This window comes from Maylandia zebra, linkage group LG13 (genome assembly GCF_041146795.1).
Source record: "Maylandia zebra isolate NMK-2024a linkage group LG13, Mzebra_GT3a, whole genome shotgun sequence".
Taxonomy (NCBI): domain Eukaryota; kingdom Metazoa; phylum Chordata; class Actinopteri; order Cichliformes; family Cichlidae; genus Maylandia; species Maylandia zebra.
This window is the reverse complement of record NC_135179.1, coordinates 11,005,611-11,021,967: the sequence shown is the minus strand read 5'-3', so window position 1 is coordinate 11,021,967 and position 16,357 is coordinate 11,005,611. Positions and strand designations below refer to the sequence as shown.

The following is a 16,357-nucleotide window of genomic DNA, read 5'->3' as shown; positions in this document are numbered from 1 at the left end:
GTAAATTATTCTGTATTCATAAAACTTAAGAAACGTGTAATGTAAAATTCCCCTTCCCACCTGCCCCTCTTCTTATTCTCGCTATTATTTTTTTTTGCTATGCTCTAGTTGTCTACTTTAAAGGTGCTAATTATGTACTGTGGTCACGCAAAAACAAAAGAAAGGCAATCAAAATATAATTTACTATATTCCACATATATGTGGATAATGTCAAGTGAACACCTGGCACCTATGAAAATATTTATCTAGGCTGGAATCAGTGCTAACAGGACTTTTCTTTTGGCATGCAGTACCCCGTCTGCTGGTAACCTTCCGCTACGTTTCGACTCCAAGAAGATTTAATACTGATTAAAATAAACACACAGTCTTAAGTCATTACCCACTTTATTGAGATAAGTGGTAAGGGTGTTGGAGACTAGGAAATCTAAGTGACATAGCTGTTGTTTAAAGAGCGCAGGGTTGGGAAATGAATATCAGCACGAGACGTGACCCCAAGAAAAAAGAAGAGGGTAAAGGAGGAAGCATAAAAGTGCTTTAGAGATTATTCAGAAGTTAATTTCACTTACTGTTGGCTAATAATCAGGTGGTTACACATTCACTGCCACTTATCTTTCGACTTAGTGGATAAGCCAGCTTAAGCTCCGTTGGTGACATGAAATGCAAAAAGCCAAATCCACATCTCAGTGATGCCCACAGAGTGTGCACAGCTAATGCCGAGGCCTATGTTAATGTTTTATTTAATTTAAAGTGCCTCATACTTTCAGACATTTTCCTTCACTGTCAGTATTTGTATATCAGAGCCTCTAAGTGAATCTCAGCTTTTTGAACATCTTGGTGTGTGATTAACTATGTGAAACCTTGACAAAGAGAGTGTGAGAAAATGAACAGACAAAGAGACAAAAACACATGTACCGTGTGTTTGTCTTTGAGCCAGGGAATGAAATATAGGGCCTGAAGTGTGTGTGACTGTGTGTGTGTCCTGGCACGTGTGAGGTGGTGTGTGGGCGTCGAGAGGGAAAGCTCATAAAACCCATGATCACACTGATGAGGTCACAGGGAGTGAAACCGGAGAAAGCCTTTCATTTCCTGTCTCATTCCATCCCTCTCTCTCCTACTTCCATTCATCCATCTCTCCTCTGTCTATACTTTACTTCTGTTTTTCACAAGTAATGCCAAGAGCCAAAGTCTTTCTCACCCCCACGTCTATCTGGAATTTTTCACTGTGTCACCTAAGGTTGGAAAACAGGGATATAAGAGAGAGTTTTGCTTTTTAATCTGCCTGACGTTTGTGTTGAGCTTTAACAAATGAGACAGGAAAGTGTAATTCCTGCTTTTCACAAACTCCTTTCACATGTGCTGTGGTTTTTCACACGATGTGTTCACTGTATGGGCTTCAATGGGTAAAAACGTCTGTCAGTTACAAAACTCTTGCACTCTTACCAACTCATTTGGTCTTTCTTAAAACTACAACCAGGAGTTAACAATAAAAAGTATATATAATCCTCCACATGCTCAACTGCCAGGTAATGTCATTTAAGAGGGTTTAATGATTTGACCTTCAGCGGATACAGACGCGTTTAATAAAGTCTACCAGCACCAAATGCCCCAGAAAGTTCTGTTTTATCTACTCCAGTATTTGCATAGTCCCACAAAAATGGAGAGGTGTTAAGCAAAGCTTGATACAATTGCAAGTAACACCAAACCTATGGCACTTTTTACAACTATTATTGGTTATTGGTTGCAAACAGTGATTAAATGTCTATCAGGTGGTCTGAGAAATCTGAGATCAGCAGAGAAAGACATATTTTCTACTCAGTGTTTGCTTAGCAGGATGTATTTACTAGCTGTGAGAACTATTCTCTCTACGCTTTCGATAAATAAAACAAAAGTTCATTTCATATCCACCTGTGCAACAAAATATGCTGAAATGGGCTGTTTCTCTTTGTTAATTTGACTTATGAAACCACAAATAGCCATCATGCTTTATGAGTGAAAGTGTGACACTTGTTCAGCAGCTTTCTTACAATCAATTTTCGTCACATTTCACCAAAACCTCAAGGTACACCTGAGCTCACTCCACAACGCAACAGTCGAGAACCAGTGCAGCAGTGGATAACAGAGAACTACACAACCGCTCCTGCAGATACTCTGCTTCTTATCGCAGATTCATTACTGGTCAGTGTTTGGCAAAAACTCCAAGGTGCGGGAGTAGCTGGCTGCCAGATTGACTGTCCCATCTGTGTGCTCACGTTTAGTACAGGGAGGAAAATTAACGGCAGGAAAGGCAGGAATGGTGCTGAGGGAAGCTGTGTTTACTTTCACAAATAGTTGCGTTCCCCAAGACAAAAACACAGCAACAACAAGCTACAAGATATGAGATCAAAACAAAGAAAAGCAAATAACTGACAAGAGGAGTTAACATCAAATGTAAAGAGGCACCTTGACTGGAACAAAAAATTCCTTAAAAGTAGAGCGAAGTACAGTAAAAGAGCCTAGTCTGTATTTGTGTGCAGTTTTCGTATATCATCACCAAGCAAACTGCCACTACTGATTAATCTTGATCTAACATCTCTTTGTATTTGTGCGTATAGAATATATTTTATTTGTTCCCCCAAGGGGAAATAGTGAAGCAGCAGTGCTAAGAGTGATTCGGTATTCTGCATCCAGTGTAAGGTTTAGCACAGGGGACCTCAGGCTTTCTCAGAACCATATTTCCATGTATTTTTAAATTTTTTATTTATTCTAGTTTCATAAAAACAAACAAATTAGATAATGTGGATAGGGAGTCTGGGATTAATTTTGAAGCAGCTGATTAGTGTGTGTTTGGATAATTGTGTCTGGGACCAAGCCTAAAAAGCCTTCAGGCTTTACCGCAGTCTGGAATACAGAAACACTCCCACCTCCTCCTGCTATCGCTGCCTCTGCTTCAACAAACCCTCCTTCATTCTGTCTTTTCATGTTTTCCGGTGCACATGGAAGAAAAACTTGCTTCTTTTACTTGTTTTTTTCATCTCTTGATACATAAGGTCCTTGATTTCTTACACCTTCAGTTTCTCCATGCCTCATGCCAGCGTGCTTCACACTCATCCCCCACCTTTACTCGTGCGTCTCCTCATCTCCTCAAAAAAGTGAAGCATATCATATAACACAATTTGCTGAAATTGTTCTTTTTCATCAGGAACACAATATTTATTATTTAGATATAACATATACATACGTATATATATATATATATATACATACGTGTATATATATATATATATATATATATATATATATATATATATATATATATATACACACACACATACGTATATATATCTATACATACGTGTATAGATATACAGACAGACAGACAGACAGACAGACAGACAGACAGATAGATAGATAGATAGATAGATAGATAGATAGATAGATAGATAGATAGATAGATAGATAGATAGATAGATAGATAGATATGTATAATATTTTAACTTCAAACCATCAACTGCAGATGAAACAGCACTAAGCAGAATTTCAGTCTGTTTGTTCAAATGGTTTTCTTTAAGGTATCCAAAAGTCAATAACAACTGCTAAAATCAGAAGACAAAGAACATAGTGAAGAACTGATTTTTCTTTTATTCAAGTAATAATCCAAGAAAATAATGAGAATACCAAGTATTACAAACAGTAGCAATAGTCGCTCAAGTATGTCGTATTCAGCATTACAAACAACTAAAGTGCAAATAATTGTAATATCATCTCACTAAGCTATCCAATCAGAGTCTTCATTTCAAGATCAGAAAACATATTTCTGCCTTTAGTTCAGCAAACAGGTGTAGTGCTCTGTCCCGAGCAAAGCACCCCCTCTAAATGACAAACAGACTGAGAACAAGTCCCAAATGAAGAGTCCTAACTGTTAAACATGACTTGAAATTTTTGCTTTTATTTCTAAACTTGTAACAGCTGTTCACTGAAATTGATCATTTTAAAACTAGCCAAGTTAGGCACTAGTCACACAGGATTCGAGAGTGGTCGGCAACCATCTGGTGAGCACTGGTCATGGGGGGTAAAATGTGTATTCCCTGACTGGTTGTTAAGTTGTTGCCTGAGGAAATCAATTCAATTCAAGTGTTGGTTGCAGTGGAGAGGCACAGCAAGTTTTACAACAACTCAAATAGTCACTGCCACCAGCCTTCAGGAATTACTTGTCAGTGGGTCACAAAACAGACATTTTACCCTAAGAATCAGAGACTGCCAGGGGGGTCACTGACCAAGGTCTGTGTATCTCAGGCCTTAGCAGTTTAAAACCTGTAATTTTCTGTCACACTTCTAGTGACAATCATAGGTATTAAGTGACTCTATTGCAAGACCCTGATCAGGTCCAGCCCAATCCGTCCCCTCTGAAGGTCAACATTCAGGACCCGGACCTCCACTCGCTCCCCAGGTCCTAGAGCCAGGCTGCGACGACGCTGGCTGACAGGCAGCTTGTCCAGGGTGATGTTGCTCTTGTGGATGAGGCCTGCACGGCCAACGCCAATATCTACAAAAGCCCCGAACAGAGCGGTGTTGTCCACACGGCCTGTCAGCACAGCACCCACCCGCAGATCACTCATGGACACAACGCCCCGCTTAAAGTCCGCTTGTCCAAAATCTGGGAATGACAAAAAGATAGCTAGACGCAAGGTGTGGAGCGATATCAATGACAAAATAATACACAAGTGGCAGACAGTCGAAGTGTTTGGGAGTAAAAAGTGGGATAAGGGAATGCAGAAAAAAATTGTTGATGAGGCAGACATGAAAAACATAACATTTCGAGCAGTCACTCAATACTTGTATCTACATACGTTTATCAGCAGTGTATTAAACCCCACTTTCCACTTTGCCTGCTCATAAGACCTGTTTCCTGTCTGTAACACTAACACAAAGGACTGTGCTCCAGGAAATAGTCCCGTCCAATTATCCTCCCAACAGCACTGATTTCATGCAGTAGTCTTAGCCCATCTGTTTATTCAGCTGAGCACTGGCTATGAGGCCAAGCATAGTGTACTGCAACCGAATAAGGCTAACCTGAGAATGAACTTTGAAGCCGCGTTCCTCAATTTTAAGACAAGTTAGCCAGCAATAAGTGGGTAGACTTGACTTCTTTCCTCTTCACAAAAAATGGTATTTAACTAGCCAGTCTGAAAATAATTACTCTTTTGTACTTACATCTTTTTTTCCCTGTTTTGGGGAAGACCGTCAAAGAAAAATATGTTGCACAAATATTAAAGTGCTCTGTGCCATTTTTAATCAGGATTTGAGAGTTGATGCTGACTTATATTTCCTCATTATCAATAAATAGGCTGCTTAATCAAAAACAGAAGAGCAAGAGATGTGTCCTATTTTTTTCCTTGAGAAAACAAATTTGAGCTACAGCAACAGTTTGTAACTATGGATGGGGTTTTAGTGGTATGTTTGTATGTGCCTGAACTGAAGTGTTTCAGATTAAGGAGAAAAACAGAGTTCTTTGTGCATTTTGTATGTGTGTCTCTGCAAAGAGACGCTGCCCAACAACACAGTCTGTTGGACCCATCACACCCTGTCAGAAACACACTGCTTGTATTGTGGGGCTACAGGGAGGAAGCCACAGCACTGTCAGATCCTATCAAGTTACACTGCCAAGACATGCCTATTATAGTAAAGGCAAGAAAAGTCAGTGTGTGTCATAACTAGCAAGATTCTCAAAGAGCTGGATGAATACAAGTTTGATTTTCTATCAGTCAGTGGGGACCTATAAAGGACATCATGAAGGAAAGATGAGAGGCCAAGGGAAGTTACTGTGACTGATAGGCTGCAGATACGTGCAGTCTACAACATTTTTATACGATTCAAAATACTGATAGTTTTGAGATATAAGGAAATAAAAAACATGCATGATCAAGGGTATACATATGTTTCATTGGCTTTCTTCTATTTAAATACCTTTTAAATAACAAAGTCAAAGTAACATTTATGTAAACATATTAATGTCAACATCTCATTTTCCTATTAAAACCAATTTTTTTTTAAAAATGTTTACATGCATTAACATGTTTTTCCTTCAGCATTTTCAACATTGTCCTTTGTATTGTTCTTCTGATTGAATTGATATCAGTATATCAGTGAGTGGCCGGAGTCTTACTTTGTCGTATGTCAAACCCGGGGGGCTGCGTCAGGCCGTCTATAATGAGTTTGAGGGTCTCGGGTGTGGTGTCCAGGGTGCGGGCCAGCTCCTCTACACTGCTTGTCTTAACTTTGTTCTCCACACAGTGTTTCAGGGTTGTACTCCCAATTTGGTCCACACTCCCACCCACAAGAGACAGAAATCTGGACAGGAGAGACGTGCAGAAATTTGAGCTTAGAAATAAAACCACAAACCTACTTGACTTCATAGAGCCTTACCAATAATAGATACTCATTTTTAGGGATTTAGAAATTCAAATATCATTATTATTTACTAGAGTTTAGTGTTCTACCGTTATACTGAAAAGGGAAAATGTTGGGATAATTTATCTATATTTCTAGCAATGTATTCCATAAACTAGCACAAAAAAATTTTGGAAAACGTTTCACCACAATCGCTCACATGATGCTCCATCTCCAGTTTGTATTGCTAATTGCAAAGTGTCGCTACCAGTAGGGGAGTAGTTTTTGCAGACACGGCATTGACTGTGCAAACTACAAACAACCACCAAAGAACTTGCAAGGAGGTTTTTGGTTCTGCACCAAGTAACTCTTTTCAACCAGTTTCACCTTGTGACTACCAGCGAAGTCCAGCAACCACTTGCCAACCAGTCAAGGGAATAAACACCCTTCCATTAGCAACAGAAATTTGCCAGGAGGGGTCACTGACCCATCTCTAGGCTTGCATGACTGGGGTCTAAGAGTAGATGACAAACAGTAAAGGTAAAAACAGAGAAAAAAAAAGATGCTGGAAAAATGGAGGGGAAAAAAAACATATTAAGCTTATACGGGAAAGTGAGCAGGCACTGGGGAAAAATAGGGAGAGCGGCAGAGGTGTGTGAGTAATACGCAAAAAGTTGTGAGTTGTCAAGGTGGAGTTTTCTGTGTTGGATGCAAAAACACATATTTAATTTACCCCTGGTAAATCAGGTAAATCCTCATTGGGCTGTAAACGCTCTGACACCTTGGTTAATGAAACTGCCTCCACTGTGCTAAGGCTGGACTTCGTGTCTGTCAGCCACACTTTTATCACTTGATTCCAGCACGATGTCCCACCACATAATGTCTAGACAGTCAAGTCGCACCATTTCAAATTCACTGAGCCGGAGATATAAATCCAAACTAATTAGTTGCTCTCTGTACTCTAAACAGAAACAGTAACAAATTGGCATTAGAGCCAAAGTAGCGAGCAGGGTTTATGGAAAAAAAAGTGATGTGTGTGTGTGTGTGTGTGTGTGTGTGTGTGTGTGTGTGTGTGTGTGTGTGTGTGTGTGTGTGTGTATTATACATACTGTAAATATTATTTACAACAGGCACTTGGCATATTTGGTGATAGATGTGACTGCATTTGTTTCTATGCATGTGTTCATGTGTGGACCAGCTGGGTAACATCCGTGATAGATGTCGCTCACTGGCAGGCTGACGCCAAACAGACTCAGCAGCTGTCCACGACATGATGGACAGAACAGGTGGAAACACACCAGAACACACACACACCAACCTGATTCATACACTGTGTTGTTCAGAAATGTTCATTTGGCAATAGGAGGGACAGTACCGATGTAACATAAAACAGCTTGTGTACAAACTATGTTTGTGACAGCTGTGCGTCGAGAGGCCCCTGCCATCAAAGTCCCTGTCTAACGCCCAAAAGAGGGAAACAAGCGGACTCGATCTCTCAACACCAGTAAGCTTGATCGGTACAAAATAGTAGCTAAGTATGTGCCAGACATGACTTAGTGGTAAGGAAACAACACCTTCGGACCAAACTGGATATCTGTATAACAATAAGGTCTTCTCTCCTGTGCCTCTTTAATCTTCTTAACTTTCCAACCACATATCTTTTAACAGGAAAAGAAATAGTTGTGTCTTGATTGCTTAGACACATATCATCTAGACCCCCAGTTGGACTAAAGCCAGGAAAAGGCGGCTGACATATAATTTCTTACAGAAAGCAAGCAGGATCATTTGTAAAGCTTTTCTTTGCACAATGCAACCAAGTTTAATTATATCATTAAGTACAATTTCTGATATTTTAACTCTTTATATATATTATAGAGTCATTTAAGTCATGCAGTTAATATACGTTCATATAAGTTTTTTTTCCTGCTCCTTAATTCATATACACTGTGGTAGAAGTTCAAAATCCAAACTAAATGTATGAGCACACTGGTTGAGTAGCAGGAATACTAAAATCTTAAAACCTAAATAAAAGCAAATAGAAGAGCACAGGAGAGATATCTTAGAATAGATTAAGTGGGTGGAGGGCCCTACTTGTAGGTGTGTGTTTCACATTTTATTTTTCAGTGGTGTATGTTAGTATTTAAGGGGTACCGGGAGTCCACAGGCCTCCAACACCGTTGGGTTCATACTTATATAATTGCTACCAACACTGTGCATGTATTTTGGTATGTGTGTGTGAATGTAGCGTTGGGTGGGCTCTAACACAGATTTTGTCCAGGCATACAATCAAAGACCCACTCTGTCTTCAGTTATAGAAATATTAGGCCCTGACTGTTACTTATGAGAACAATATTCATCACACAGTGGAAGCTCGCTGTCTCAAACCAAATTACAATTAAATATTTCACATAATGCACTCACAGAATTAGGCTTCACTGATTTATTTTTTATTTTTTTAAAGGTGGAAAAATCATGTGTGTGCTCTTGTGTTTCTGGTTTTGTGCGCGTGTGTGTATATGGTTACAAAAAAGGGTGGATGTGTAGGCTGTGAGCAGTAATGGAGGATCCAGTTCCACTAATGCGATGAACATGATATTCCTTATACAGCATAAAGACACACACAAACACACACATACACTAACACACACAAGCATTCCTTTACAATTCTCCCTCTAAACCTTGTTTTCACCATTTGTAGGTGAGGAGGAGAGAAAATCTTTGGGGTATCTCAGTGATGCTCTCACAGCTAATAATCTAATCAATTCAAGTTGATTAGATTATTAGTGATTAGTAGCGATTATTAGAGTTCTGATTTTGAGTCAGTATACAAATTAGTGATTTTCCAAGTAACTCTTTGATTATGAATATAACTCACCAAGACTTTTACAGCTATAATCTAAAGGTTTACGTAAAAAGACATCCAAACTAGCCCAATGAGTGATACACTCGTCAAGTAGTATGGTCTATTTCCAGATCACTGTCATACCCTGTGATTTTAAGTTTAGTGGAAGGTTACTTATTTTCTGGTTTGTCAAAATAAAAGAGCAAGAACTGACATGGCTTTTCATGTACTGAAAATCTTTACAGAGACAGGTGATGTGCTGGAAACCACAACACACTTTGGGATACTTTCAGAACCCATACTGAATGGAGTACATTCCCAGACTTGGATTATAATACAGCCATAACACCGGATAATGCATTTGCCAACACAGGATTAAGAATTCTGAACAGCAAGAGAAATAGAAAAGCAGAGAACGATTAGATGTCCAGTGAGAAATTTCAATTGTGGAGTTAAATTCTATGGGAAAAATGCTAAAGATATCTTTAAACGGTTGGTAATTCTGGTTAAAAGAAGTTTTAATGTGAGGCACCATTGAGAAAGTGACAGGGAGGGGCAGTGAGAGAGCTGAAAGTATGGACGAGAAACGTGTCTGCCAAATAAATAAATAAAAATAAAAGAGAAAAACAAATAAATGTAACTAAACGCGTGCAGCTCAAAAAGGAGTGCAGAGGGTATTAACAGAAGAGTAATGTGTGCTCTTATATTTTAAGACCTCTGATCCCCAATACTTCTTTGATGAACTACTCTCTAGTGCAGTCTGTATTGAACACACAGACACTGAAGTAGGAAGTTTCATACACGCAACATCAATCTATCTGCACGTGTGTGCACAGAGATACATCTCCCCACATATATGTACAGACACCATCAACAAGAGGAGAGCAATGCTTAAAACCACTAGTGTCAGAACTTATGTAGACTAAACACAGTTGAGTGACTACAGCTGGATGAGAGAGGGCCCCCTCTCTCTCCCTCCGTTTTGTGTGTCCATCTGTTACACACACACAGATGCTCAATGTGCTTCTGATATCAGCATCCGCAGCGCTAACAATCATCTCTCACACAAGGACACACACACCACAGCCAACGCCTCCTCTCTTGTATCCCATGTCTGTGTAAATCAAATCAGAGCCCTCCACCACTATAACCAACCCCATGTGAGATGGTGTCAAAATCAACTCCATTATAGCCTGAACATGCTTTAGCCAGTGGGGTGGGCTGCTGTTCAAGCGTCCGTGTGTGTTTGTGTGCACTGTACCTTTGTGCTACATGGTAGGACTCCGGGTGTATACAGGTCTGATCGAGGGGGTTAAATGAGGTTGAGACGTTGACACCAGTTTTTCCCTTGCCTTTCTTAGCTGCAGGTTTCTCGGGCACTTCTGGTGCCTGGTTAGATGATGATCTGACACTGTTTTGGCAAGAAAGAAATGCATTTTAAATCACCCCAGTATTCCTGCTCTAAGACTATATATTGTTTTATATAAACATTAAAGGAAAAGAAAGTCTATCAAGCCATGGAAACATGCTGCATTTTGCTTTACTGAGCCCTGTGAATTTTGCTTCCATCCAAATATAACAGCGGTACAAGTGCTTCAGGCACATCCCTCTGGGAGGAGATCCTGCCGCAGACCTGCGGCAACCTGGAAACATTATATCTCTAAGTTGGCTTGAAAACGCACCGGTGGTTGGGAAGTGGGAGGTCTGAGTTGCTAGACTGCTTAGACTGCTGCCCCCATCATCTCGGAGGGAAAAATGTCAGAAATACTGAATGGATGGATATTTGAAATAATCCAAGTACACTGTCAGTATTTCCCAACACATTTGACACGATTATCTAGAGTAACTAAAACATTTTTTCTTTAGAATAATTTCTGCATCACATCACACTCCTCATAAATCATAAATAACTTCTTCAACCCATCTCTGTTTTACATGATATACACGATACAAACTCTTGGATGGTAATTCAACTGTAATTTTTACTGCTTTGAACACTACGAACTGAACCCCATTGAGAAATTCTCAGAACTTGGGTGCAAGTTTATCTAAACTACTTGCATGGCTAAATAACACAAAATGTCTATGAATAAACAGGGCGTTTTAGCAGTTTGTTCCAACAGACCATTGCATGAAAAAAGACAACATTGTGAAACAGAATTTGAGTGTTTGTCTGCTTGCTTTTAGGTCTATCTATGTGGATATACTGTGTATATGAGTGCGTACCTGGATAGAGTTTGTGGGTTTATTCTAATGAAGCCAGCACACTGCTGGTAGGACTTGGGCCCCATGCCTTTGACCAGCTTCAGCTGCTCCCTGTTGATGAAGGGACCGTGCTGCTCTCTCCATTCTGTGATACTCCGTGCCCTTCCCGCATTTAAGCCTGCTACATGCCTAGGAGATAAAACAACAGATTGAAGGGAGAAAAATTACTCATCTCACAATATATTCAAACAACTTCTTAAAATTATTCTACACTAGATGCTAAAACAACAAAACAGAACAGGTAATTAAATAAGTAGGATCTCAAGCTTGGTTGATATCCATATAGGTTGTATACCTATGGGATCACCTATAATAACTCTACAGTATTAGGCTTAGACACACACACCCACACCAAACAAACAGCAGATTCTGCAACCGTGACCTGGCATTTAAGCAAGCACTGGAAACACAAGTGACACACATAAGCCAATATTAAGCATGTATATTTGTCCAGTTCAGGCTGAGCAAAGACGAGAGGTGATTTGAAACTCAATTAGGTCTGCTCTGTTAATGCCCACAGTGACTCACTCATGCTAAAGCATGTGGCTATGTCAACACTCGGCATAATACCTCAGTCATCAACACGTCTGTGTGTGTTTCATGTGCGTTTGTGCATAGCTTAACTTTGTGGAGGAATGGAAAACGCTCACTTGCAGAGCAGACAGGTAAACAGATGACCTGATGCCTGCCTTGCAGCTAATGCCAGCTCAATTCATACTGTTTGTCTCCACTGCAAAAAGTGTGCATATGAAATTTCTGCACTTCCTACTTTTGACTCATGTTTATACTGCACAAGTTGTAACAAATAAGCACATGTGTGCACGGTGTTCTTGCATGTTTCTTCTTCAGCATGTATGTTTCTGTGAGTTTAATTGTGTCCACTGTTCCTAATCCTCTTTGTTAATACCAGTCAGCCCAGTAAGTGGGCCAAGGTGTGAAGCATTAGTCTAAACAGAAAACTGGCAGGCCATCTGTGTTTTTGTGTGTGTAGATCATGCAATGGCCTGTGCATGAGTGTGAATGAAGCCTTGCCATGTTGTGACTGCAAAGGGAAAGTATGCCAGAGGTCTGAGTCCGTCTTCATCTCGTTTTCAGAATTTTGTCTCTGTCTGCATGTATTTGTGCAGCACACAGTGGTTGAGTGCAAACATGCACTTGCTTGTGAGGACATGTATTAAATGTTTTTAGGTATGTTTGATGTTTTGATTCTTAATTATCATCTAACATTAGCAAGACAGCTCACTGGTCCCAAACGAGCTATTTTAATGCATCTCTAGTCTGAGTCTACAGCCACGCTCAGTAAGAACCCTCTTCTGTGACAACATAGGCAAAGAATCTTGCAAACATAAACTGTCTGTAAAAGACGAACACAGGCAATGTGAGTCCCACAATTCAGTCTAAGCTGAGTATAATTCCCATTTTAGTGTTTAGAAACTGTACACGGTGAAACTGAGGAGCACTGCAAGATTATTGGCTAGTGACTTCTCAATCAAATCATATCAAATCACATCATACTACAACTTTTGTTTCCACTACAAATTGGGTGCAGAAGTTTGAATTTAATTTGGATTTTCTTTAATCAACACAGGCTCAAAAGCATACATACAGGTTCAAATGTGTACATACATTCACTTACATTTTTTTCTACAATGTCCTAACTTCACAAGATGATCCTGACCAAGAAAGAAGCCCTGCTCCAAAATTAACACCTTTGTACCAGCTGTTAAGCATGGTGGTGACAGCATCATGAGCTCAGGCTGTTTTACTGCTTGTGGTAATGGTATATTGCACAGTATATGGAATAATCAAGGAGGACTACTCTGAAATTCTTCCTTCAATTTAAGGTTAAGGCGGGCTAAAGCAGGCTGTTGCCAAGTGCATACTTGTTGTTTGATTATTGGGGTTCTCTCTGTGTTATTGGAGCGTCTCTACCTTACAATTTAAAGCACCTTGAGGTAAGTGCTGTTGTGGTTTGTTGCTATATAAATAAAACTGAATTGATTTTTAGAAATTATGCGATATGTCATTTTGGGTACTCTACCTCATCAGTATCTCAGAGCAGATGTTAATGTCCACACCAACAAAGCTCACACACTCCTGCACCACGCCATCCAATGCTGTCTTCAAAGCTCCAGCTGACACGTCATGCTAAGAGAAAAAAGAAACATATTGACAAAACCAGGGAATTTTTAAAGTACAGACACACACAGAGACAGAAAGACACATGGCAAAAACTGGTTAAGCAAAGAAAACAACTTTAAATCACTGCTTTTATCTGTGTGTGACAGCAAATACAGGAATTCTTAGGATTTTTCAAACCTCTTTGGGACAGATGAACACTAAAAACTAACACAGCTGCATGTAGCTGTGCTTTCTTTTTTCCCATCCAAATCTGTTTATCAAAATATTTTAATGGAAGATTTTAACAGACTTCACTTGAGCGTGTTCAGGTTAATTCCCATATATTATATTCCATTTTCACCACATACTGCTACTTGATCTTGTGCTGACAGCAATACAGCAAATATGAGGCAAATTTTAAACAAAAAAGGGAGTGAGAAAACTGATTGACAGGAGAAGTACAGAAGTGAAAGGAAAATGTTTCGTTAGGCCTTTCTGTGATTTTTCCCAGTAATACAGTGTTCTTGTCATTGTAGCTCTCAGTCTATAAAAGTACCTCCAAATGAAACTTTCACATTTCTCATCGACCAGCCAATCAAACATTAAACAGGAGATATTTTTCAAAAGCAGTGGAGCCTGTTTGTTTTTTTTTTAAATAAGAAAGGTTGACAGCAAGAAAGGAAAGGAAAGAAAATTATTGTCAACAAACTACTTAAGTACACAACCAAATAATCTTAAAGAAATATAAGGTCTGGCAGTGAGAAACACGAAGCCCTGTGTTGTGGTTAAAATCCAGGAGTTCAGCTACAGGCTGATGTCTCAGCAACTGCTTGAGGATTAGCTGACACTCTAAACTAGACTACTGTTGGTCTTTGAATGTGTTTGTGTGCATGTGTATGTCTGTCATGTGCATGAACATGACTGAGACTAGCATGTGCTGTCCTGTAACATGATCAAGCTTTTAACAAACACTGACTTGTAAACAGATAACAACAAGAGCAGCTAGCAAACACACCCTCTGTCAGCAATAACAGGATAGGAGGACAGATGAGGATAGAGGAGGGAGAGCGCGGTAGACAGAGAACACATGGGGCTCCAAAGTTTTTGCTTGGCCGTTGTGAACTACAATATGTAATTTCAGCACAGAACCTCCAATACTTATCACACATTTTTATGCTATATAGTTACAAAAATATTTCTATCTTGTTATCTTAAGTTAGCACTTAGCCTACAACAGATGTAGCTTTGCTCAGCAGACAGAGGATGACTTACAGCTAAAAGACAAAGTAGTTCTGGAGAAAAACAGCATCTACAATCTGTTCTTTGTAAGTATAACCAGAGGCCTTTTGGAGACAATAATTTAAAAAAAATTCCGAACAGGAACAAATAAAACTACGAATGATTTATGATTTCTGCTGAGTGGCTCTAGAAGCAGAAGCTCACATGAGAAAGAGAAGACAAGGAGGAGGAAATCACCTGTCATACCAGAAAAGAATTTTCTCACGTGAGAAAGTTGGAGGTGCGTAAGGTAGTGTGAGTTTTAACCTGCAGGAAAAATCCACTGAATGTGTTCTTAGATTCTTGCTGAAACCTTATACAGGCGTGAGAAACACTAGAACACTTTAGGTGCTGCTTGGTTAGGGATGGAAACACTAAAAATGTAGCTTAATAAGCATTTATAGTAACTTCCCAAAAGTAAACAATAATCATAATAATCACATTTACACTTGAAACATTGTGACACTGCTCAATAATAATAGATATTTGCATAACAAATAAGGGACTGCTACACAGAAAAGGATATGCAAATATGTCGTAAGGAAGAAACTAACGAGAAAATACAGGTGAAGAAAAACAACTGTACTAAACAACTGTGATTTCAGAGCTGGAGTGAAAGAGTTCTGCTCTATTAAACATCCACAATCCAGTCCGTGTGTTTCCGCTTCAACACCCAGGCAGCAGAGGCCCGCATGGCTCTGCGTCACAGTTTACAGTGGCGCTAACAGCACCAGTGAAGCATGTCATGCTGTATCTTTTTATCTATCGATCCACGTGTCACACTTTGTGAGGTATGTTTTCTATCTGATTATGCAACAGACGAGTCAAATAAAATGGCACGATCACTATTTTTAAGCTGCAAATTCTAGCTTTAGAGGGATGCACTGACCTAGTGTTCTTCTATTTTCATTTTATATTCAACTCACCTCGAGGTACACACTAACTAAAGAACATTAGAAATCACATACGCAACTTAATGCAGATTTTCCATCTGAGCCATCTAGATCATTGCTAAATGTTCTTCATAGTATTTAGATTAGAGCTGTAAGGTGATGTGGAAGCATAGAGGTGGTTTGCCAGACAAAGCTATATATGCTACTATCTCTTTGAAAATCACCTCCACTCCCTCATTCCTTCGTCCCAACTCCCAGCACCCAAACCTCAAATTCATACAGAACCAATGGAGTGGATCCCTATGTGAGAAGGTTATGTTTGGATTGGTCGGAAACCAGCCAAAGCCAGCCAACCAATACAAAGGAACAAAGTGCTTCTTTCTGCACCTCAAGTACTTAAACACTGTTGAGTTACCACATGTCAATCAGAGACAGTGAGAGAAGCACAGTGATGAAAACTACAAAAGAGACAAAACAAAAAGGGTTTTTTAGAGAGGTACTTTACTGATAAAACCTAGAATACCTTGTCATTTCGACATTTATAAAATTGCAGTGAACCAGAAGGTGAGTAAACCAGAGAGGGAAAGGGGAC

General features: G+C 39.5%; 1 protein-coding gene across 1 annotated transcript in view; it reads right to left on the bottom strand.

Moving 5' to 3' along the window:
* Positions 1–3,605: 3,605 nt before the first annotated feature.
* srbd1 (S1 RNA binding domain 1) overlaps positions 3,606–16,357 on the bottom strand; it is a 50,591-nt gene continuing 37,839 nt past the window's right edge. Inside the window, exons 17-21 of the mRNA XM_004570085.4 lie at positions 13,515–13,621; positions 11,435–11,602; positions 10,470–10,619; positions 6,143–6,327; positions 3,606–4,633 (exon numbers count right to left, since the gene is read on the bottom strand). Coding sequence (XP_004570142.2) covers positions 4,341–4,633; positions 6,143–6,327; positions 10,470–10,619; positions 11,435–11,602; positions 13,515–13,621 — 903 coding nt within the window. The 3' untranslated portion in view covers positions 3,606–4,340. The remainder of the gene's footprint in view (positions 4,634–6,142; positions 6,328–10,469; positions 10,620–11,434; positions 11,603–13,514; positions 13,622–16,357) is intronic.